The sequence below is a fragment of the Lissotriton helveticus genome, chromosome 4_1, assembly GCF_964261635.1.
Source record: "Lissotriton helveticus chromosome 4_1, aLisHel1.1, whole genome shotgun sequence".
NCBI classification, from domain to species: domain Eukaryota; kingdom Metazoa; phylum Chordata; class Amphibia; order Caudata; family Salamandridae; genus Lissotriton; species Lissotriton helveticus.
In genome coordinates this window covers 716789376-716816272 of record NC_136063.1, presented here as the reverse complement: position 1 = coordinate 716816272, position 26897 = coordinate 716789376, and the positions used below count along the sequence as shown (strand labels likewise).

General features: G+C 44.1%; 1 protein-coding gene across 1 annotated transcript in view; it reads right to left on the bottom strand.

Moving 5' to 3' along the window:
- GAREM1 (GRB2 associated regulator of MAPK1 subtype 1) overlaps window positions 1-26897 on the bottom strand; it is a 495136-nt gene that overhangs the window by 29779 nt on the left and 438460 nt on the right. The window contains exon 5 of the mRNA XM_078687358.1: window positions 1858-2024. Coding sequence (XP_078543484.1) covers window positions 1858-2024 — 167 coding nt within the window. The remainder of the gene's footprint in view (window positions 1-1857; window positions 2025-26897) is intronic.

Below are 26897 nucleotides of genomic sequence, written 5' to 3'. Positions count from 1 at the left end.
CCTGAAGGAAACGTAGGGAACAAGGAGGGAATGAGGAAAATTGAATTTTGCCCTGTCATGTGTCCCTACGTGTTACCCATCCTATGTTATATGTGCATGATTAGTATGCATATTTTCCCCCTTGATCGAATAAAGACGCAATTATAGTTGTGTCCAACGTTAGTATGCCAGTTATCCAGTCCTCCTGAAAGCAACAAGTATTAGGCCTATGTTGCCAACGTCTTTACATTGTGCACGTTAAATCATCGAGTTGCACCCGTTTCTAGGCCTCACAGGGCCCGGACACCAGATTCAAGCCAGATTCCACTGTCAGATTCAAGCTCCAGTCTCCTGAACCACTCCGAGGAGCGATGCAGCCCCTCCCGCATCCCTGACCCTTCACTTACTTTCTGCCAAGCAGCGCGGTGCCCGGCCTGGCCTGCCTGCCTGTCTGCCAAGATTATGTTATGCCTCTAGTTATCAGTTCAGCTCCCCGGCTTCACATTCCTAGCTAACGAACCGCATAAACATCTTCATCTATAGTCTAGTCTTCCTGTCTCCAGGCAAGAGAATTACTGAATTAGTATCCATAGAAGATCCATAGCACACGCAATACATGAAGAAATATATGCCTGCACCAGCCTTAGTGATAAGTAGCCTTTGCCCTGATGACTTTTAGATTCTAGCAACATGTACTCCAAACACGAGATATCAGATATGCTATAGGTACAGGTCGTTCTGACATCCCAGACTTTAGTCTCCTCTTCTAGTGCTAGAAGTCAGAGCCCCCAGCTCTCCCCAGTTACACGTCATGGCCCGTTTGCGCGCACCAGTAGGTTAAAGGTTCCAGCTGCCCAGGTAGCCCCCTCCATGTATCCACCCATTTATGACACTTCTGTGACGTTTACATCACATGTCTCCGTGCACGCCCTGTGCACGCCTTCTTTTACGCCCATATCTTCTTATCTTTCGTTTGTCACTTGTTACGCCTACTGTATTCAATGCAATTGTACTGTTTTACTATATATACTGTATGATGTTAATATGACATTAGGCTTTTCTTTTTCCCTTTGTCCTGTGTCTGTCCCTTCCTGAACCTTTGCAGGTGATGGAACCCGATGGTCCATTGGCTCGAGCCATCTAATTAAAGCTCGTATGACTCAGATACCACGGATTCTGCCTCTTATTTATTGAGCTGTCCTTTTCAGTTAATGCATAGAAAAAATAGTACCGGTAATTATTTATTTATTTACCACTTTACCAATTCGTTATGTAAATTTCAGAAGCATTAAAAAGCCAATTCACAACCCCACCACACCCCACCCCTCTCCTTGTGCCCTTTGAGTCTATGTCACAGAGGAACAAACGGGTAATTATTGAACTGATTTAGCCATATCCAATGATATGCTTTATTTACCAGTGGCTTGTGGGAATGAGGAAACTAAGTCTAAGGTGGTGTAGCCAACTGTAGGACTTGCAACAAAGTGCCACAAAACTGTGAATAGAATGAACTAAACAAGTCGAATTATGTCTGAGACCTGACGAAACACACTAGTTATATAAATTAGCTGAAGATCCACCGTGCAATGTATTTTATGTACAGACTGCTACAAGCTGATGAATTAGCACATCTGTGCCGCTCTAGGATTGCTGCATTTGCCGCAATTCCCGTATGGAGGAATATAATACATAACAGCATGGATAATGTAGTGCCGACTAAAACCCAATTTTATCTTTACCGTCCTACAACGACTACTGGCAGCCAAAGTAAACGGATGTATTCTCTGATGTCGCCAGTGATGGTAAGAGGACACACATGCACAACACTGATAAGACAACACCTAAAAAATCAGTATACAGTTACTCACAAGAACTTACATGCTGTGCAGCCCTGAAGAGTAATAGGACAGGGTAGGGCTAGGAGAGCGGGTCTGCTGCCGGGCCGTTTTTACCGTGGTGGGAAGAGTGGATGGGCTGGTGGAGCCAGGCTTTGTACTTCGTGGTGGTACAGGAGGGGCATTGAGTAGCCTGCATTCTTCTTTTACCTGTGTGGATATGAAACACAGCATGTTTAGTGTTAAAGTATTAGGTTGCCTTCTTTCCTGTTTGCATCCAGTCAAAAATGTACTCTCAAGATGTTTGTAAACTTGGTCACACATGAAAAACTACCATAAAAAGTAATGAATATAGAATGGGAAATTTGCGTCACTGCCGTTGGATTATATGGAAATGAATTTACAGATACGTTTCCTGTATCCCTGGTACTCGTTACAGAAAATGTACAGAAATGGTAAACAAGGCATGACCAAACACATACAAATTTGCTTCATCAGATAAACTTAACAAGGAAACTCTGATGTAATTCTAGCAAGCTAAGAACATCTGAAAAAAATAAGAGTGCATATATGGGGGTGATTTACTGGAATTGTCGTCAGTGCACGAGTAAAACGATTTTTTTTGCCTGCCAGATGTTTTCCTCTCTTACCTTTAAAATAAAACACAAACACTTAAGTCATTGCCGAAAAATGCGTTCATCTTAATTCCATCGTGGGCACCATAAAAAAGGGACAACCTTGATGTGATAGTAAATTGGTTACTTAAAATCCTATTACATATATTCCATGTTTTCCAGTTTGGGCTAGTAGATTAAAACACAACACAATACGTGTAAATATGGTACTCACAAGATATAAATCACCCATTCATCCTACTGATGTATATGGAATTAGGCAGTTTCATTGGGAAGACTATTTGAACTCGATGTAAAATTAATAGCTTACACTTGAAAATTCAGACACGTCTTTAAAGGAGGCAGCCATTGACAGTCAAAAACTAACTCTGTTGGATATCAGCACTGACTTTGACACCCCTGTGATATTGGTTGCATTCATCACCGCAAGAATGGGTGCTACATGCTTTCACCCCCTCAATATTAGGAGGATCAAACCGTATAACTCCTTGCGGTGAAAGGTTTTCACTGCATCATGTGGCTTAGTCTATATAAATGCGTTTGGATTTAATAGAGTACCGACTTATGTTAGCCATAACCACTGCTGAGAAGAAGCAGCTTCAAGGAAACTTCTAAATGTTTAAGAGTTTTTGACAGTGTTACATCAAAATGGCAGACTGGCCTCACCCACACAGTTGCTTCTCACATTTGACTCCGGTCCTTCTAAAAGAACAATAGAAAATAATAAGATATCCTGATTATTTGAAAGCCGGCCATACACTACCATTGTTTTTAAATAATGTATTTGTTAATGACAGGCCCCAATGACATCAATTACCATTTGGTCTTCTCTACTGTACTTTCCCTAAACTGTTTAACAGTGTTTAGCTGAAAGAGTTTTACTATTTCATTTACCTTGCATTTTATTTTCAATTATTGACCCCTACACCATCCTCACCATCCTAGGATTGAATATTGGCTTGTGTTCTTGCTACTAAAAAGAGAGGCAGGGATATGAATAAGGAGTTCCAACTTGTAAGTCTTTCCACTACTAAGTGTAAATTTGGGAGTGCACACTAAATGTGCTACTATAATTTGTTTTTGTGTTCATATTCACCAGAAACATTCACTATTTTTCTTTAAGCAAAACTGTGAAATAATGGGCCTTCTGTTAAATGCTCCAGGGGTTGCTTTCACTTCACTGTTATTGGTGCCAAGATGTGGGCATGTCTGCAGCGAGTGCGATAATTATAAATAAATGACATTTTTAGGAGACGATTGGCTTGCCTCTCTGGATCCTTCCTGCAAATGGTGTTGTTGGAGCTCAGCTAAAGCAAGTCTTTCATTTTCCTTCATGCCCGGTTTCACAACAAAGTATTTTACGTATGTAAAATTAACCTAGTGTGGCACTTGTATGGACCGCCACCCTCCACAGATTTTTTTTTTTAAAGCAATCGTACATGCCTTCCCTTAGGTACAGTGGGCATTTAAACTTAAGCTGCAGGATGATTTGATAGAGCAACCCAAACGGATATTCTTTGAGAAAGAGTAACAAGGGATTTACAGACTAGCAACATACAAAAAGGAATGAACAATTACATCCCATGGACGAGTGTAAACAGACATTAAAAATATGACGCAGGTTAGTCACATTACAGTATCTACCACAGTTAGGAACAGCATGGGGCTTTCTGGGGTCCACTACGCTCCAGAAGAACACATATGAGAATTAGTATTTGTGTGACTAATTACCTCTGACAATCCTCTAAAGCACAACTAAGTACTTGTAGGAAATTAGGTTACTGATTAAGGGGGGTGAAACCCTACTCAAACAGCAACCACAATTCTGGTCAGGGTAAAACACAAGCCAACTCCAAATTACCTGTGCTTAACCCTCTGGTAGCTTGGCACAAAAGCTGTCAGGCTCAACTTAGAGGAAATGTGTAAAGTAGTTATGCACACAAAAACAGTAATAAAGGGAAAACAACACAAGAAAATTCATTCACCAATTGAGGAAAATAGAGTAACATTTAATAAATTATTTGACACCAAAAATCCAATAAGTAGGACCGTAGATGGGCAATTTGAAAGATTCAGGTAAAAATAGTGCTTTAAAGCACAAAGCTCCAACTGGGATTTTCTGGTCAACCAGACCAGGACAAAGTCATAAGCTTAGGGTGATGGAGCGGGCTGTATATGGGGACCAAATTAGGCCTGCTGAACAAAATACCATGGAACCCTCTATCCATCGAGGATACTGCAGCAACAATGAAGACAGTCCACTCAGGGGCTCCCAGAGAGCCCTGCCCCCACCATATTCTACAATCTGGGAAGCGCCACAATCAAAGCTACACTCTCTTCCACCCTCAACACCTCCATCAAGAAAGCCACCTTCCCAGAGAACTGGAAACACACCGAAGTCTCCACCCTCCTCAAATAACCCTCAGGCAAACAAAAAGTACTCAGCAACTACAGACTCATCTCTCTTCTCCCCATCTCAGCCAAAGTCATTAACAGACAACTCTTTGACCACCTAAAATGCCACAAACTCCTGGAAGACACACAATCTGGATTCTGAAACAACCACAGCACTGAAACAGCCCTCATCACTGCCACAGGCAGCATACGCTTCTCTCTGCTACTTTTGACACTGTCCCCCACCACACACATCACTAGACTACACACAGAGGGAATACTAGACCAGCACTCAAATGTATAGCTTTCTTCCTCTCCAGTTGAACATGACGAATCAAGCTCTCACTTTTCACTTCAGACCCAAAGTATCTCATCTGCAGAGTCCAGCAGGAATCACACTCTTCAACATGTACATGACTCTTCTAACACATATCATCAGATCCCATGGGATCAAAATCATGTCCTACACCGGTGACACCCAGCTACTTTATTCCCTCTCAGACAATGAATGACCAGTGTGGCCAACTGTATGAAAGAAAACTGCTCAAGCTCAACACCAACAAAACTCAAGGGCAGATCTTCAGGGATAAGCGCTTACCTAAGAGTCCACCTGGTGGCCCGCTGATCTTGGACCCACACTCATCCCAACCAACCATGCTAGGAACCTAGGCCTCATTTGGACACCAACCTCACCATGAAGTTCCAGCTCAATGCTATCACCCCCCCCATGCTCCCACATCCTCCGCATGTTACTCAAATCTCCAAGTGCCTTCCACTAGACAACAGATGTACCATCATGCAGGCCCTAATCACAAGCAGATTGGACTACAGCAACGCACCGGATGCTGGCATCCCAACCCATCTCCTTCACAAACTTCAAAGATTCCAAAATGTGACCCCAGACTCGCCCACCTGCGCCAAACCCACACCACACCACTGCTCAGGTAGAGCTGCACTGGCTCCCCTTCCAGAAGCACTGCTAGATCAAACTTCTCACACACGCATGAAAGTCACAACACAAAACGGCAGTAGCATACTTCAATTACCGGCTTAATTTCACCATCCCACCAGACAACTTCTCCCCCCATCAATCTCACTCACACACACACCCTGCATCCATAGAAGCAGAATGGGAGGTCAATCATTCTCCTACCATGTTGCCAAATCCTGGAACGACCTCGCCCAGCACATCAGGTACTTCACAGTTAATATAGATTGGCAAGGTGTACCAGTGTCAGAAAGGTGAGACCAGTAGATTATGATCTATTGTATCACGGTAACAGTTGGTAATTTGTTCTGAGTGGAAGGGTGGTTGATAATCTACTGGTCTCACCTTTCTGACACTGGTACACCTTGCTATTTGACATTAACTGTGAAGTACCTTTCGTCAGACACCTAGGGAGCATGAAATGGGTGCTTCACATTTTTTAATGCGATCAAACCCTTTTTAGGTTTCGCCTGGCGTCCGCTGCGCAGCAGCGTTCGCGCAGGTGAAAACTTTTGAGAAGCAGTCTGGAGCTTTGTTCCGCCTCTCTGTTCCATTGGCTAGCTCCATAAATGGAGGCTAGCCATTGGAAGAGAGAGGCGTCCGTCATTGTCCGAGGCGATTCGTGGGCGTTCCATACATTTTTTCCCTCTCCGCCCCTTTTAAAACGTCATTGCGGCGGTGTGTTTTTTTTTTGGAAGGTTTGTTTTGGTCATTTGTCCGAAGATGGCGGCCGGGCAGTAGCTTACTTGAGAAGCTCCGCCGTGCCGTGTTGAACCAGCGTGTGCCCGTTCCCGCCCCCCTCCCGCTGTTCGTGTGCCCGTTCCCGCCCCCCTGCTGTCCTTGTGCCCGTTCCCGCCCCCCCCGCTGTCCTTGTGCCCGTTCCCGCCCGCCCCCCCCCCCTCCCGCTGTCACGGCACCTCAGCTTGTTAATCAGTGCAGTTGGAGAACTCCATCAGTAACGCTTACAGGAGACTCAGGACTGTCTTGCCACATCTGAACATCATTCAAAATAGCATATTCTGTATTCGACCACTTACAAACATTTTGAATGCAAAGAACGCTGGAGATTATGTTTTAGCTCTTTCCTATAGAGATTTAGTCCCAATAAAAACTTCCTGGGTGAATAGAGCGTTTTGATCCCCATATGGTCAAGAAGTGAAGGTATACGAGCTACCCAAATGTAATTAGTCGTCAGCAGTCCCAGACCCCCGCTTCCGCTGTCTTTGCGCCCGTTCCCGCCCCCCCCTCCCGCTGTCCTTGTGCCCGTTCCCGCCCCCCCCTCCCGCTGTCACGGCACCTCTGCTTGTTAATCAGTGCAGTTGGAGAACTCCATCAGTAACGCTCACAGGAGACTCAGGACAGTCTTGCCACATCTGAACATCCTTCAAAATAGCATATTCTGTATTCGACCACTTACAAACATTTTGAATGCAAAGAACGCTGGAGATTATGTTTTAGCTCTTTCCTATAGAGATTTAGTCCCAATAAAAACTTCCTGGGTGAATAGAGCGTTTTGATCCCCATATGGTCAAGAAGTGAAGGTATACGAGCTACCCAACATGTAATTAGTCGTCAGCAGTCCCAGACCAGATGGATGTAGCCCACATCAGGCTGCAGTCTGGTATAACAACTCATGCCGTGCAGACTGTAGTACATTGGAAGTAACGTAACTGGGTGTCTGTAAGTCACACACAATGGCCAGCTCTCTATTTGGTACACAGCAGTATACCAGTCAGATTCTTAGATTTCACTATGAAAGTCCCGGACCACCTTGTATTTCTGTGAATATGGGCCATTCGTTGTTGGCCTTTTACCCGGTGTCATTGAGCTAATCACATTTATTTTAGATAATGCTTTTTATTAGTTTGTTAATGACAATTAATTATCAAACGCTTTACGAGCAGATTGACATTACAAATTCATTTTTTTTAGTTTGCAATAATGTTTGCTTAGTGTATGCCATTGCACAATTTAAAGTAGCGATTATATCATTTGCTGTGGTTGCGGTTTGTGTTCTGCAACCAGCTGGTATTCTAGCTTTGTCATCATGCCGAGGTTGCAGTTTTTCTTTAAGAGGTTAATATTCTAGCTTTTCATCAGGTCCTGTGATTGCAGTTTGAGTTTTCAATAGAATTTAGTGTTTTGGCTTTATCAATTATTGTGATCATATTTTTTGACCACTGTTTTTAATTTTCTGCGATACCAGTTTTATTGATTGCATCTCGATTCCCTGTTACGGGGGTAAACCGGCATGGTTGTGAGCTGCTGCACCGAGTGGGCTTTGGGGCCGCCTGAGAGCGGGGGCGGGGGTAGGAGATGGGGCTGAATTGGAGAGATAAGGAAGAGCAGTGACTGAAAGAACTGAAGCGGGGAAGGAGGGGGGAGATGTTACGAAGGACAGATAGAGAGCAAACCATAGAGAAGAGCAAACGGCAAGCGCGCGGCATCGTTGACACCGTGACATGAAATGACAATGGCATCAAGACATGAAATGATCACGACATGAAATGATAATTTAATCGCGCCACATGGGGCGACAACTCTTGATGGGGCACTGTCACGGGCTAAAAGCAGCACTGCGGTATGGGCAGACAAGTCCCGACAGTGAAACCACAAAATTGGTGACAGCCTTTGGCGATACCAGCATCGCAGTATGGGACGCAGCGGTATGACAATGGCATCGGGATATGCAGTGACAATAGAGGCAACATGACCCAAGGGAGGGGATGGGGGGGGGGGTTGCGGGCAGATACATCACAGTGACCCTGGGACAAGGGGCCACAGACACAACACAGTAGAGGGAACATTGACAGGGGGGGGGGCAGAGGCATCACAGGGACATCACGACAAAGGATGACAGACAAGACCCCAGCATGCAGGGAGGAGGCAGGACAGTGACTCGTGACATGGGCGACAGGGCGCGCCTTGAAACCGCACATTGGGCAGGTAGCAAGTCATGATGGTAACACACGGACGTAGAGTGGAAGCGTCACCTCAGTGTGGTACGACAAGACATAAGGACATGAACGTACGGTCCACAGTGATACTGCACATGGACCAACATGTCGCGACAGTGACTCACAGGTGTGCAGTGACTGCTAAGGCGGGGATACTGCGCTGTGGATCGACAGGGCGCACTAGAGACACCACCGTGGGGGTCGACGTGGCAGAGACAGCACAACATGGGGTGAAAGCGGCACCATGTCACGAGGCATGTCAGCGAGTGATGCCGCGACACGGTGCTGCAGGGCAGCGCAGCACTACAGGTGACACGACGGGACACCGAGGGCAGCGACGCTGTGTAAGGATGCTGCGTGTGAATGGACTCATCAATGACACTGCACACAGGACGTCAAGGTACCACGGTGACACCCCCGCCTGTAGCAACAACTGTGTGGCACAGCGATGACACACCACGGTGCTACAAGGAGTCACTGTGACACTGTGGTAGGGGGAGTCACTGGTCCACGTAGACAACAGGACACGTGACATTACTGTTTCTACAAGGTGACACAGCGCGACAGGGCTGTTGTGTGTCAGTGTAGCAGATACCAGTGGGGCAACAGTGGCGCACAGTGACAATGGAAGACAGTGAGAGTGCAGCAGCATGCCAGGGATGCCTCTATAGGGGACAAAAGGCGGGGCATTAAAGTGAAACTTTGTAATGTGGCAGTGGCACCCAGGCACTGCCCTGTGGTGCAGGGTGACACTGCATTGTCATTAGAGCCTCAATGAAACAACCGCCGGGGGTGACAAATATCACCGAAACCACACAACATGAGGCAGCGTCGGGCATCCCTGGCATGTGACCCAGAGGGACGGCTACACCGTAACCTGCGACTGCGAGCGTGGCAGTGACGTCACGACATGAGGCGATATGGGCAGCGTGACAGACACGTATGCAATGGGGCAACAAGAGCGGTGCAGAATCGGCCCACGACACAAGGGTACAGTGACACAAGGTACCCGCGACACAAGGGGACCGCGACACAAGTGGACAGTGACACAGTGGGGATGCCGCATGTGATGGAGAGCACCCAGGGAGTCTCCCAAGGTTTATTCAGTGGCCTGGGGAAATTTTGGAACTAAGTGATAAATGCGCCTAGGGGAGGCGTGGGGCGATTCTGGGATGCAGGGGGGCACGCCTTGGCACTGGGGGAGTGGTAGGTGGAACAGGAAGGGTGACAGCGGGTGGGGTATTTCTTGCAGGTGTTTACTCTAGCTGCCGTATTGGGAAGCGACCATTTTTGTATAGTGCACACTGTAAAGAACATCCCTTCTAAGAGCTGGAAGCTGTTCGGTGGTAACAGGATGGTGGTCTTCTCTGCGGTGGAAGGTAAAGGTTGTGACCGGTGCTCATTCTCACGCCTGTCTGTTACCCACTGCGGAATGTCAGACACTGTAATGGCCTCCAAGCGTTAGCTTTCAATGCCTCTCCCTGTCTTTCGTAATGAAGGAGTTAGCTAGGATTGTGCATAGCGCTTTGTGCACAGCCTCCTTTCTCCTGGGCAGTGTTTGCTACCAATGAGTATGGTGAAAGAGAGGTGGGGTGGGGGTGGAGGGGTTTACCCTGAAACCATTGAATGAAATAGCTGGTCGTCGTAATCAGACGATCGTGACGAACTTCCTGCCCCATCCCCCATGCTTCACCTGTGTACTATAGAGTCCAGGTATGCCATGGCCTCGGCTCGCGCCTTCCATGCACCAGGCCTTCGACCATCCCAGTAGCCCCCAGCTCTCCATCTTTCGCTCCAGTACAGAACCAGTTTAACTTCCCTCCTAACCTCTGCCCCATCCCCCATTTTGGCCCACCCTTTTCTCCCTGTTCCAAATCCCATGACCCTCAACATTACCCACAGCCTCGATCACCTTTTCCCGAAAACCATATTAAATCAACCCCATGTCCCTAAACAGTGACCATCCCTCAAATCCACCTCAGACTGCGTCGCGGGTCACCCAGAAGTCACCTATACTTATGCCCCTGGCCCCCTCTGCCCACGCTCTAACGCTTACCTTGTTCCATTGTTTAAAAAATAGAATACAATCATGGAGTGTTTAATCTATCGCTGCCCCTTCCCACCCACCCGTCAGTCAAGCCCCCTCTCCCTGCACCCCTATCCTCCACCCACGGCCCATCCCACCGGCCTTGGCTCGACCACGCAGGAGCAGCCAGAGGATGCACTGATGGAGACGGGTACAAACATATATATTTTGATAGGAACAAATATGGGGTTAGAAAAGAGATTAGATATATTTGTCCAGTAAATCCCTCCATGGATAAGAGTTTAAATTCACCAATCAGAAGTATGTTCCCCTCGTGGATGGGTTCAACCATGCTTCTCCATCATTGAAATCGCGCTACGCAAACCCAAGGTGTGAGCTGGGCCCAAATCTGTGAATGGAACAGGTGTGCAGTCTGCTGCCTCATGGAAGCTTTGGTAGATGATAGATTAACATTGCACTAGGGCACAACAAGCATTTTCAATGCAATAGGTCTCGCATTTGCGAAAGTTTAAGCTGTTGGCATTGTAAATAAAAATGACTTTTATTTACGTGTTGGTTTTTATAACATAAATAAAAGGCATTGCCATTTACAATGCCAATAGCTTAAACTCGTTTATGTTTAGAAGTTGGATAATTTGAGGCTGAGGCCTGTTTACTTTATCGCGTCCCACATTGAACACTAGAGACTTCCGAGCATCCGTACTATGTAACAGTAAATGCGCCCAGCTGTCATGTGACCTTCACAAACTCTTCCTTTAATCCACTTCACTAATGCCCAGACTTCCAGCTCGTTTTAGGATCAAAACTGTACAGTGTCCTACATTTCTACCGACCATGATCGCAAGTTAGCATCGTGTTTACTATAATACCCAACGCTCCGTATTTCGGTTTTTAGCTGGTGAGGTTGCAGACAGTATTCCACACCTTTGGTAAACTCGCTTGCTTGTGTTCCGTGAATGTTCCATGCGTCCACAATCTGCAATCCACACTCGTCTTCCTTACAACGACTGCATAAGCCTCTCCCTATGCCCTGCTTCGCATATAATGTAATTTAGCCTATGTGATTGTTGGACAATCTGAAGCTCGCACCCCCAATCTTACTGACCGGGCTGCGCTCCTGGGTAAAATAAGCTTTTACGTTTCTTTTTTTTCTCTGGATTCTCGCGTTGGCAACTTTGAAGAATTCGCAGATACATTAAATGACCACTGGTTTTAGAATCGTGTGCTTGCTAGTTCACAAAAATAAAATTTCCATCAATTATGGCCTTGTACTTGTGTGAAATACGTTTTCCATTGGCTTTGTTGTTAGCGTGTGACACATGCATCGATGTATCTGGCTCTTTTATTGAATTGTTGTACCTCATCCGTATTTCACAATATTCCGCAGCTGATTTACTTTCTTTGTGCATCGCCTTGCCTTCTCTCTACTCAATGAGAAAAAGATATGGTAGCAATGTGTCCTAGGCATTCTTTTTAGGTCTTCAAGCCGCAACGAGCCCTGCAGCTGCCCGCTTATCTCCACCCCCCGCACATTGCCGCCGAGAATCAGCCCCCCAATAGCGCCTTGCATGACAACCCACCGTCCCGCGCAAGCAAACCGAGTACACCAGCAGCTCCCCACTTTCTCCGACGCACCCTTGTGCCGCCGACAGCTGATATTGGGGGGAGTGACTAACAAACATTAATTCCCCACCTCCGTAGCCCTGCTCAGTGCTTGCTATGCCACACACTAATTTAACCTTTGCTGTGGCACCACTATCATCACCCACCACCACCACCTCCACCACCACCACCTCCACCTCCACCACCACCACACCCACCACCACTACATCCACCACCACATCCACCTCCACATCCACCACCACATCCACCACCACATCCACCACCACATCCATCACCACAACATCCATCACCACCACATCCACCCCCACCACATCCACCACCACCACATCCACCACCACATCCACAACTTCCACCACCACCACATCCACCACCACATCCACCACCACATCCACCACATCCACCGCCACCATATCCACATCTAACACATCTATGTGTGTGTGTGTGAGTGGCTCTGTGTGTGTATGTGGGTGCAAATGCAGTAGGTCTCACATTTGTGAGAGATTAAGCTATTGGCATTGTAAATGACAATGCCATTTATTTATCTGTTTTCAAAACCAACACATAAATTACAAATTTGTCATTTACAATGCCAATAGCTCTAACTTTTGTAAAGGCGAGACCGTTGCATTGTAAATGCTTGTTCACTTTGCACATGATGGTGATTCCTTCTGATTCTAGGCGAACTCTAGGACTTATGATATCTCATGATATTTCCTGCAGCCTTGAGAAAGCCACGGGCTAATCGGCCAAGAAAGGGGGTGAAACATACTTTGAATTTTACCCTGGAAGTAACACTGACAGACAAGCCAAATCTTAGTACCGCAATTCTGGTTCCACTACATAGTTATTAATATCTCTTGTGGGACATGGATGACAAAGAATGTCGCTTTGTTGATGTTCATTTTAATATAAGAGCCTTGAGAAAGCCCCAGGCTAATGGGCCAAGAAGGGGGTGAAACACGTGTCGGCTGCTCCAACAATCACCAACTTATGGGATTTGCCATAAATGTTTGAAATGATGGAAATCTTTGATGGAAAATAAAATAATAGAGAACACATAAGAAGTGGTACTCGCATTTACTGGAGTGTATTACACTTGTACAATTGAATAAGAAAAAATCTCATTTTAAACAGGCGGACGCACTCACTTTTCATAATGTACTCTAAACCAGCTGTCTTAAGACAGCTGGGTTAGAGCTTTCAAAGTGCACATGTCTGATTGGCTGTCACAAGATGGCTGGACAAATAGACATGCTCACTTTCAAAAGTGCACAAACAGCCCACCCTCCTCCCTGTTGCTGTAATTCAGCAGCAGCGCCGCCCCCGTCCTGATGCACGCTTCAGGATGGAAGGGTGAAAAAAAAAAATGGGAATGTATTACCATTTTAATTTTCATCTTTGGGGGTAACTTAAGTAGTGAATGCTCCTCCGGTCCAACTAAGGAGTCGCCCCTGCCAGATTAATAAAGTGCATATAAATAAAGGAGTAAAATACAAGTTTGATTTTTTTTTTTAAACGTTCTGTAAATGTGAAGGAATTTGACATTTGAGACTAAAATGTAACTTAGTATTTTCTGATTGATTTGTGGGAGAAGTGCAACAAATGGACTGCAGAGTACACGATGAGTCGCTTTAATTGTATTTAGAAAAGCTCCAACCTTCTGATTAAAATTCAAATGTTTATTTTTATATTTGTTAGTGAATTAAATAAAATATCTCTGTCAGAGAAAGCCAAACCAACCTGTAGTAACTGACTTTCAAGGTGATGATAGGAAAATAGATACTTAATGTTTGGTTTTATTCTCTATATAGGCCTGAAAATATGTTGTGGTAAATCATGAAGCATGGCGAGGCCTTGTGTCAAAAAATGTACATGCTGTGCGGTCCAGTGATAGAGAGTTCCTGCCATGTGAGCGGTCTTTAATAATGGGGATCTATGAGATAACATGACAAATGGGAGGAGCTGTCACTTCTGAGTATCAGAACAAAGCATCCTACTAGGGAATCAACCAATAAGACAAGCTAAGCAGGAGAATGGAACGTCTATGCATTTGTTTCCAGCACAGATTCGAATACCCTTAATTTAAAAACATCTCTTGGGGTATATTGCCTTTGAAAGTAGAGCAGCAAGTTATGCTAACTCATGCTGCTAGCAGGTTTGAGGGATCGGATAAAGATGACAAAGGTGAGTTCTGTTAGGCTGCAGCAAGACAGAAGGAAAAGCCAGTTCTAAGGATGGGAAACTAAAAATATTATGAATGTATTTTTAATGTTTGTCGTCTATTTGTGCAAATCTAAATAGTAAAGCTGAGACACCAGTGCCAGACATTGTACATTTTCAAATTGGAGCTTCCTAAATTATCAACAATTAACAAAAAATATTTCAAAGCCTTATTTTACAGTATGAATTAACATAAGTTTGACTGATTTCCAGCAGACTTCTAATAGTAGTTTGGGGAAGAAATCGTTCCTCCTTTGAGCGTGGAGACGGAGGTACTGTATTTTGTTTCGGAGAGTGAATCACAGTTAGGTTTGTAGATATATCATCTCCAGAACATGCAAGTAGCCCACGTCCACATCCAACTATAAACCTTGATCCTGGATTAATTGATACTGAAGTCCATAACCCCTAGTAGTTGCAATATCCCAGCAGGAGTTATAGTGTGTTCTGTAAGGGATCGAAAAGGGAAACAATTGAATCGGTTAAGTACTCTTTACACCTTTTACGGCTGCAGGGTTTCAGTATTCCACTATTTTAACCGGATCCCATTGGCAGTGTTGTTAAAATAAATCAGCAAGGGAGCTATGGGCACTCAGATAACAAGAACAGGCTCTTTAGCTATGGCTTGGATAGTAAAAGAAAGCCATATTTGAGGTTCAGAGGGACCCGTACATTCACGAGTCCCGATGCAACTGCACCTGCTGCACTGACAATAGTTACAACATTGCGCTGTTCTAATGGAGTAACATTGCCGTTTTCTACTTACTTATCCTGAACAAAACCTCACATTATACATTCAGACGGGTTAATTAATGTGCGCAGGCTGGACGTGTGTCTGACGGGTAGGTGAGGACACACTGAAAGTACAAGCATGGGCCAATGGATACGTTCTCAATTCTGAGATCTAGTCTATTTTAAAAACGTGCTACATGTTCAACGTCACAATCTACTCCAACAGCAGCTTGACGCTCACTCTCAAACTAACTTATTGCTTCCGGTTTTCAATGAGTCAGGCCGTGATTTGAAATTCGGAGCACTCAGTGGACAACAGGGAGTCATTCTGACATTTAATGTTCCGCAGTAAAATCCTATAAAAGTTTTGTGAAAAGCTCTATCATATGCAGTAGTGTACAGTTAAACCACATTTACAGCACTGCCTCTATTTTGATTACGTGGCAAGTCCATTAATAAAGCTAGCAAGGAGTGTTCTGTTCTCATCGCTGTCAACAGATTACACTCACTTTGTGCAGTGACTTGGGTAGACTGTTCTAATTTAATGGAAGAACTGCCTGATCGATACAGGAGTAGGATATAAACAAAACAATATTGATGAGCCATTAAAGAGTTTGTTGGTAGTTTGGTCATTAAGCAAAACTTCACTCATAACACACTAAACTAACTTCACTCTTAACACACTAAGCTAGCGAGTACACCTGACCGTTATCTTTTCATCTCCGATACCGTTTATGTAAAGTAGGTGAATTCAACTCTCAAAACAAGCATCAAATGCTGTACAGTAGGTGAATAAAAAGGAAGCTTCACAGGGACCTGGAAAACTACATAGACTGCTGAAGATGCTGGTGCCTTTTACTAGTCTAATGCAATCAATATTGTGGAGTTTCAGATACCGGTATAAGCTTTCAAGACCTCAGAGGACTCTTCCTCAGATATGAATTCGTTTACAAAAACATCAAATTTACATCAGCAAGAAAAAGAGATGGGACAACTGATCTCCCTCTAGGATTATGATAACCAATTTGGCGTAAGACCATACCAAACAGTAGGTAATGGTAAACAAAACGAATCACACAATTGTAACAAAAAATATCTTATGCTTGTGGAAATAACATTTAAGAAAAACTAAAAAGCAAATAGCTATTGATTGATCGAGAAATGCTCCACTTTAGAACCGGGGCTGCTTCACGTGCCCTAGCGAGGCTCACCATTGATTTCTGAAGACTGCACTAGATGGTCATGTCGGATACACATTAAACAGCCAAAACCTCAGTTGAAATATTTGAAAAGCCAAGTAGCATACACGCTCCACTGGTCCTCAATATTTTATAGGCAGACTGGCCTAGACCATATCGATGGGCGGTATGCCTGAAAAAATTTAGCCCGATATCAAGCGAGAACATAACTGTTCTGCTACAGCACTACTCTTATGAGAGACATACTGGCACATTGGGAAATCTCCAGTTTTTCCTCTATGCCTGCAAATTTCTTCTTGGGACGATATGTGTAAATGATGGGTTTACAGAACTAGACCTGCTTCATGTGATCCATTGACGTGAATTAGGGGTGTAACAAAATGCAATTTTTTTCATGAGATATATATATATATATTGACAAGTCTGGTGCTGCTTTTTGGTACTGTATGAAGACCAAATTTCATACAATAACCTATTTAGCATATGTGATAAGGGTTACCCAAGGTCTGTTAGGTAGAAGTTTGACACTTTAACATGTTACTAATACAGAGAAAGAATGTGCAAAACTATATCCCATTGCATGTTGCAGTGAATATAACTGATGGTCCTTTGACACAGACAACAATGGACTCTTTCCAACCTATCAGACTGCATTGGTCACAGTGTGCAAAGTGTTCTTTTCTTCCGAGTTAAACAAGAAATCATTTGCCAGGCAAACAAAAGATATTTGTTGCAACTAAGGGATGAATGGTGACAGTGGGGTTTTGAAGCTGGGGTGTGGACCAGCAAGCAGATACTTTAGTAGAAGCTGGAGAAGTTAAAGCTTGAGAGATGATAATGCATGAAAAAGAATAATAGTCCGTATTTGTATAGGTCAGTTTAAAGGTGTTCCTTGGTGGTCACACATAGCTCGGTTGTCATGGTCTTCACTGAGATGTCATTAATTAACTTAACAAATATTTAAATAGACATCTACGAAATTCTGAGCCACATCTTTATGAACCTAATTAATAAGGTATATATCTAGAGCTATAGGTGAAAAGGAAATAGACCTACGCGATTCAGTAACAGTTTTTGAACACCTAAACCAATCTCAATACTAATTTGCATGCATTGATTCTGAATTCCTGATTAACCAGAATCCGGTTCTGGGGAAGATTTACAGCTCCAAATAGGACTTACTAATGTAATAAAATATTCTGCTAGCACAGTAAATTTGAGTGTAGATTTGGTGTGAGAAAGGCGCTGTAAAATGTTGGTAATAAAAACTGCATCAATACCCGCAACCTGTAGGACATTCTGCATGGAGCTTCCCATTGTAGAAACAGGAACAATAAGTGAATTTTCAAGGCAAGACTTCAAAGACCCCAAATTTCATAGGATGCAGCGTAAAAGGTTTCCACGCAAAGAAAAATATCTTCCTCACAGTAACACAAACTGTACAATACACTGTGTCCACAAAACTCATTTATGCAGATTGTTCATTATGCAGACAATCTTCTACAGTAAACTGAGAGAGGGAGGAGTATGCATGGAAATTTATAGTTATCATAGATTTCCATGCATATTCAACAGGATTTTGTCAATCCCAAATGTATGCAGATCATAGTCGAATGTCTATGATTTGGTTTGTAATCTACTATATTTATCTGAATTGACCAGCATATTTTGTCTTGCATTAGAAAGAGCTAGTCTTTGAAGATACCAAATTTCTCCATCCGAAATCATGGCAGACAGTGACCTCCGATTAGATGGAGTCATTGTTTGCAAAAGAGGGATTTGCTCTTCATGGTGCCCATTTAGGTCAAGCATCAGCACCATTTCATACCAGTGCTTAATTTGGGGAAAAATAAGGACTGGGGCACTTATCAGTAGGCCACTGCAGCTTGCACCACCAATTGCTCCCGTCAGCGCTGCCAATGACAGTACAAACACAACTACTATTACACTCCTACAAGTGTGGCAATTCAGACTATTCCAGCCCCCCCTCCCCCACCCAAAAGTTTGAAGAATGGCTTGGGGGCATATATTAGTCATTTTAAGGTATAGTGAATTGACAAACAACTCTTGTTGTGCTTGTCTCTAAATTAAATAAACAGCTATATGTAGCACACCATCATAAGACCTGGTGTTGACAATGAACACCACTGGCTCAAATTAAGCACCACAAACAGGTACTGTCTTTAAACAAAGCAAAATGTGCACATCATGCAAATGGAGGGTGCAATGATCATGTCCACAACTGCTACAAACTCACTAGTAACCTTTTGCTATAGTCCATATCAAAGGCCATCACAAATGAATATGGCATAATATGATTGAACTAACCCATCTTTATAATCTCGGATATACTTTCAGAGTAGGCTTACAAGTCTAATGGTCAACTTCTAATTTTGTATTACTGTTTTTCGGCACTTGTGCTTTTAATTTTGTTCAACCTGGGCATTTGCACCATCTCTCACTGGATATACTTATGTATCTATAGGGGATATGACTACTGGCAGAAATCCATGTTTGCGAAAACACAAACACACACATATTTTTACCTGTGCCACAATAATTAGGCGATTATAAAGAGATCATAGAAGTACTATAATCAAATACATTCAGCTTGCCAGTAAAAAAAAGACAGATGCGTATTACAGTTAACAAAAAGATGCTCCATGGCACTAACCTTTGCCAAATGCTTTTATGTTTTTTGAAAAAGAATTTCAGAATTTTAAAGTCTATATTTAATATCACTCTATATTTGTGAGCAATCTCGATGGTGTGGGATTTCAGCACCAGAGGCGTGATAATTATGTTAGATCATGGTATCATGGGGTCGATTCCGATCCGGTAACAACCGCTCCGAATAGTCGTTCGGAGCGTTTTTCCCGTACGAATCGTACCCAGCAACGCCCGCCGTACGTACGACGAAGTACGATTCGTACCAGGAGCCGGACTCCGTACGAATTGTACAGAGACCGTACGACTCAAATCCCCGTACGAGTCTCTGTCGGAACCCGCTGTACGCGAGATCTGTATGGCTCACGGCTGGTTTTTACGACCCAGCAAATACGATACGTGTCGGGTACGCACCGTACAACCATTTTTTTATGGGAGCTGTAAACAGTCGTAAAAGCAGAGTTCGCGCCGAAACAGGTACGGAACGCCCCCCCCCGGGTACGGTGCGTACCCCCCATGCTCGCAGGGGTACGCCCCATACACCTGCTTTCACGGGGGGTACGCACCGTACCCCGCGATCATGGGGTGTACGCACCGTACCCCATGTTCGCTGGGTGTACGGTGCGTACACCCCATAATTGGGGGGTAGGGTGCGTACCCCCCATGATCGCAGTGTACGGGGCGTACCCCTGTGATCATGGGGGGTACGCACCGTACGGTGTGTTTGTGATTGTGCGCTTTTCCGTAAGAATGACCCTTACCCGACGTGGACCATACGGATCGCGTCCTGGTGCCCCAGTCCGGATCGTACTTGTCGGGTCGTACGGCGTGTGTACGAGTCGTACGGAGATGGCTCCGGATACGATTCGTACGGATGTTTATTTTACCGGATCGGAATCGACCCCCATATGTACTGTACCCATGTTAACATACTCAATCATCATGTCAAGACAGCTGGTACCAAAGTTAGGTGTTTGTTAGAAACGTTCAGCCAGACTCATTGCTGGTGCTTAAGGCAGCAGTGAAGTAAGATTACAACAAGCATTGAGTAACTTACTGCCACCAAATTCAAATAACTGCAACAGCTTTTTTCACGGTCTCATCCTGACATAAACCCTAAGACAGCATAACTTTACATACAAACGCACACAATACACAATGGCGGTTGTCACTGTGTAGATGTGGTTAGGAGCATATTTTCACAGGAAATGGATTTCTTGGTTTGCTAATAACTTTTGATCTGTATATGACAAATCTTCATAAAACTTTCCCAAAAAAAGATTCATCCACATCATCTCCCTCCTGGCAATATTAAGGGAGATCTGTCATGCGGGGGCTGAGAAAAAGGTGGACCGGGAATGAGTCCCAAAATGCATTTTCCCCATGCAATTTACAATAGGAAAATTGATCAGTGATATAGGAACTACTACTGAATGAAATTACACCAAATTTGGCAGAAAGTAGATCTTCACCCAGAAAGCATACTTTTTGTGATTTGGGTGTAAATGTGTTCAGTAGTTTTTGAGACATTAAGGTTAAAAAATGTATACAAATATATAGAAACGTGGTAGTACTGAGGCTCTGGGAGATCAAAAGATTACAATTAATTGGCTGCCTCATATCAACAAATATATAGTCATTTTAGGACTCCGTCTCATTGTCCTGAATTTCTGTTACAAAAAACATAAGGGGGTAGGGTTGGGATAATCTGACACCCTTGATCTGGGGGAGGTTCCAAAAGGGACCCTAGTCTTGGGATAAAAACATATTTGTTAACATTTTACAGAAGATTCACTGTAAAATAATACAAAAAAGGCAGGCTCCCACCATCTTTAAATAAAAGCACCCCGTGGTTTGTCTATAGGGGACAGCGCTTAAAAACAAAATAATTTGGGAGAAGACATGCTTGGGTCTCACTTGCTGAGCTGGTATGGGCCCCAGGGACCCCAACGCTAGGGCCGAAAACCATTTTATTTATTGGGGAGGGAGGCCTGTGTGTTGGCATCCTCCACAAGCCATTTATAGGCCAGTGGGATCCCATTAACCAAGGACCTGAGCAAGTATAGCTCCAGCTTCAGGCTGTAGCAGAAATGCGAAGGTTGACTTTACTTCCCTGTCTGTCGGCAGGAAAAAGTGCTTGCACCCGCTGCCTGAGCTGCCAAGTTGGGACAAATAAAAGTATTTGTACAAGACATTATGAGAACGCAGGAAAAAAGGGGAGAGAGACTATAAATTTCAGTTTTTAGAAAGTGCATAGAGCATCATCTATTTGAAAACACATTTCATACAAGACATACATTTTGGCCTACATTTCAATGGTTGTTACAGGGCATGCCTTTCAGCAGTCATTACAGTATGCTGCAGCCCGCAGCCAGGTGTCTGTTCAGGGCAGGGGGCTTTCAGTCAGGACATAGCTGGCTACCCAACAAAAGAAGCAAGACTGTGAGTCTTCTAGCCAGTGCAGCGACCGTTGTCACACATCTTAAGATTTCTGCAATGGTGTCAGTGATGTCTTACAGCCCACGATTCCTGCAATTTAATCACCTACTTTTTTCCACTATGTGGTGATTGAGTGGGCACTTGCAAACCAAGTGTAGAAACGTTACTTGTTCACATGCGCACCGGGAACTGCTGGGCCGACCAAGCTATCAAACCTATCCCTGGATACGGGTGTATAGTACATTCTATTTATTAACTTAAAATACAGTAGCTTGCGTCTGTAATTCAGGGGGATAGACCTCACTTCAGAACAACTGTACGTCCACATTTTGTCTTCGATTAGTAATCCTAATTTTGTTTCCCAATGAAGTTAGGATGGGGCGCAGGGGTAGCCCACTGTTGCCCCACACATACCATTCCATCAGGACATCCATAGGCTAATAGTGTCTGATGTTAAGATTTGTGTTAGTGGAGCATATTTAGGCAGCACTAGGAGAAAGGTCAGGAATAAGACCTTTGCAAGCAGGATGCTTCTAGTGTGAAGAATTCACCCCACCGCTCCCCCGGAAACAAATGACCTAGGTGCAATAGGCCTTTCTTCCAAGTGTTGCTAATATTGAGGGCTCAAGCGTAGGTGAGAGCAGTGGATTGCGTAGGAGAGTCATGGCTAGGGGAAACAGGACATCATGCCAGCCCTGCACCTGTGTCCGCCCATGCCCAGCAGGTACAGTGTACTATGTGGATTTCATATACTGGCTTGGGGTGTTTAATGAACAGCTCAGCCAGCAGCAGAGCTTCAGCAACTTGGGCTTTTTTGATCACCAAATGTCGCAGTCAAGGCTCGCAGTTTCGCCTATGGGCTTCGTATTCAGCCTGCGCCACTAGATAGTACATGTGGAGGTCCAGGCCCCCAAGGGCAATGCAAAGGTCCCCCACCTCACCCTGGGCTATCCCACACGCTTAAATAGGACTGCTGAGTATAGTCTTTAAAGTCTTGAAGAACTGAACATCAAATGGAATCAGAAATATCATAAATAAAGAAAAATTGACATACAACCATCTTTATAATGGCTATACGGCCTGCCACTGAAAGCGGTAGTTCAATCCACTGCTCTACACTGGGTCTTAATTCAAGCCCAGGCCATAGTCCTCACATATTTGTGCATCTGTATTGTGATGTATTAGAATGCCCAAATATTTGATGGAGGTCTCTGACCACCCTAGGGGGAATTCCAGCTACACTTGTGTACTGTGGCTAACGAGAGGGAGCAATTCTGATTTCTACCAGTTGAGAGTCCAGACATACTGCACAATCTACCTCAATGGGGAGAAGAAGATGCTGGCTGGCAAGGGCTTTTGAAACTTTTTTTCCAAATTTGATAGTGTTAAGAGTCTTTACGATTGACATTTAATGGGGTCTTTACTTCGCTTTATTAATATTGTAATTAACGCTACTCCGGGGAAAGGGGCCTAACTCAAGCAGGTGGGGAGCCAAACTTGGCTTGTACCGCTTATACAATTCTGCTGTGAGATCATCTGCTCAGAGGGATCTGCTGCCTGGTAGCCCCTCTATGGCACGGATAATCTCCTATTCTGAAAGAAGGGTTATTAAGGGAGCCCTTATTTAGTCTCCCACCCAGGCCAGTGCCACATCTTTAAACAGTTGTATTGCGACTTATATAGCGCACGTATCACCCGAAGGTATCAAGGCGCTTGCTTAGGGAACCCATCCTGGTATTCCCCTGTGAGATACCCCGGCAGGGTATCCACAAGGTGAAAGCCAGGCATCCCGCCGCGAGGGGCCGTAGTGGAGATTAAGCAAGCTATTGCCCAGAGTTGCAGAGTGTGACCCCGTGAGTCGAGTAGGTACCGGAGTGAGAATTGTCGAGTCCGTGGAATTTTTTTTAGCCCGAGACCCGCCAAGGCGGGGAATCGAACCCTGGTCCACGGCCGATCTCAGCTTCCGGGTCTGCCGCCTCTAACCACTGAGCCACGCTTCTCCACATAGTTAGAATTTCAGGCCTAATAGGGCTACTAGAAGTGCAACGTTTAGTGTAACAGTCTATAAATTCCTTTACAATCTCTTCTCTTGTTGTGGCCCAACTACCATCTTGTGCTCCGCCCATTATTTGTTTTCTAAGATAAGTGCATTTATTTAGACAGTGTATCATTATTCGGGTCAACTGTGTGTGTTTTCTTGGGACAGGTCTATTTCATGCTTATTTTCAAAAGTCACATTGACCCACCCACCCATAACCATTCACATGAAAACTACAGCACATCCTTGAACATAGCCGCACAGCCATGAGTAAACATTAAACTACCATTCCACATCACTTAACAGCTGTTGGGAATTTCGGTCTTGTTCAGCAAGGACAGAGGCAGATCTCGCAAAAGTCAGTATTTTTGTTTTTGCTTTTTTTTGTTTTAAAGAATCGACGTGCCTCATTTGGCTTGGAGAAAAAATAGGGGAAGCCTTTCGCCATCACTGAGTTTTGTGGGCTACAGCATGGCATAACCGACCCCCAGCAGACCACAACATCTTCTTGACATCATGAAAGGCCCATGTTACCTCCTCCACGGAAACAGAGAAGTCAGGAAAGAAGATGAGTCTAGCACCTTGAGATTCTACATTATCTCGGTCTCTTGCAAGCCACAGTAATTGATCTCTGTTCCTATAAGTAAGGAGTTTGGCTATTACAGGCCAGGCCAGGCCCCCAGTGGGGGTCTTGCAGAAAGGGACCTGGAGCCCTCTCCACCACAAAGCTCTGTGAAAAGGATTCTCTGCCAAATAAGAGCAGGGTCTTAACAAAAGTCTGTTCTCCGTTGAGGACGTGGGTTCACCAATGCCTATAAAGTGAATATTATTGCGCCGGTAGCACACTTTCAAGTTCTCAGCCTTCATCTTGATAGATGCCATGTCCTTCTCTAGTTTGGTCAGTGTGTCTTTTGATGCTTTGTGGTTGTTTCTAAGTCTGGTCGGAGTTCCACGTAAAAAAACTCCACCAAGCTACGCGGAGTTTCACAAGCGAAAGATGGATTACCTCGCGCTTTTTGCCGTGATGTTTACTGCTGGGTGTTTGTCCTGCGCTGTAAAATCAGCACGTATGGCATCTCGCGCAGTACAAGAGGAAGCTGCTTCTTTCTGTCGCTCGAGTAGAAGTTCTACTCGATCAGCAGCTTCCTCAACGCAAACGGAAGGTTTCTCAACGCGAGCGGTGGTAACCATCCGTGTTTGCCACATTGAGAAATCTCGCAGGTAAGTGGTCTAGCGCTGGATTTTCAACGTTCGCCAACTTTCTGTTGGCGAGCATAGCGAGGAAAAAACTCTGCTCCGCACAGTTGTTCAGAACTCCGTGAGCTAAAAACTCTGCAAGCGGAGCGGAGGTCACCGCCCAGGCTTAGTTGTTCCCCAAGTCAGAGATACACTACTGTGCTTCATTCAAGTGGTTGTTTTGTCTATCTAGGCATTCATTCATTTGGTGAAGGCACTGCAAAATCGAAACAATTTTGTCTTTGATCACCGTAAGGTCCTCCTATAATCCCAGGAGTATAGCCTTTATGTCATCTATTGGAGTGACATTAGTTTCTGTGGGGTACGAGTCCCCCGATATTTCCTTTTACAAGTTTGTCTGTTTGGTGCTTTTTGTTATTTTTTAAGGCAACTTTTGTTAGACACTGAATTTGTTTCCCCATTGTGTCAGTCAATCAGGGCTGTTGCCAATAGGAGAGATATGAAGAGGCAAGGAAGACGGATTTCCTATGGGGACCGGTGAAAGGGTGTCACCTTGGTTCTCCCATTCCGCATCAATAGTGCAAATTGATAACAACTACTGCTAGGGTGGGGGCAGTAGCCGAAGGCAGGGTCAGACGGGAACAGCAACAAGGTCTGTTCGCTGCATGCTTCATACATTTTTATATGGCTGTTGCACCTTGACGTGTAATACGCTATTTATTTTCATTGTTAGGTATGGGGGGCATGATTCTAGGTGGTCATGCAGCCCCTCCCCTCACTCAATAATCATAATAAATAACATACTCCACTCTCTCTGCATTTGCATAGATGAATTATGCCATGCTTTTCATTTATGTGCATTAGATATAAAAGCAGATATTTAGGCAAAGCCAGAGCAAAGTCCAATTGCACAGGCCTACAGCATGAAGCAGCAAAGATGAAGAGGTTGAGGAGCAAGAATTATCTCAGAGAAATCTCCCCTGTACTGTGGTAACAACGTAGCTTTTGACCTTTGCACTGCTGTAATAAATGAGTGAATCTGTGTTTAGTAATCTATTTACTTTAAATAGGACATTTTATTGAGCCACATTTATTCTCGCCAGAATATTGTATTTATAAAAAATACATAACGGATAAATGTATAATATGGGCCTATATTGCCAACGAAGGGTTCTGATGACATCACAAACCACAAGGCCAAAGGCAGAGTGGTTCAGAAATTTCACTGTACCCCGAGATAGGAAAATAGGACCATATTACACATTACATGCTATGCATTTTTATATTACATGATTTATTAACTGATTTTAGCTCTCTTTATAAAGATTTAGAGTATCTGAGCATCCACTTCAGTTTCATTTTTAGTATTCATGGTTTACCTGACACCGCAAATATATCTGCAATTTCTTTTTTTTAAATGTATGCTTTTTGTAGAGAAACAAATACGGTGCTAATATCTAAAATGTGTTTCCAGGAAACAATCTGAATGATTACCATACAAATTTGAAATGAAAATCAGCATTGGAAAGAAATTAAAACAGGCATTTTAATTCTTTTTTTTTTTTAGTACACGTAGGTTTAAATAGGAAAATAAAGTGCATTCTGGGGCTGTGTATTTAACTTTTTGCTGACAGAGTTCTGTGTTTACAATGTTTTGCCACACACTAATTGGTTGATGCCTGCATCAAGGATAGGCCTGCAAGGGTGATCTTCTAAGGTGTGCTGATTAATGCTCTGTGAGCAGTGCTGTCATTTTGAAAGCCCCCACCCCAGCACTTAAAGAAAGTAGAAACGCTGTGTTAACCAACCACTTCACTTTTATTAATTTCGTTCTGGGAAGCTAAATTGCCTGCAAATAAATTCAGCCCTGTCAAATACAGAAGTTATTTCACCATGATGATCTCTTGTCTGTGAAATATAAGCTGTGAAACAACGGGCAAAAATTCA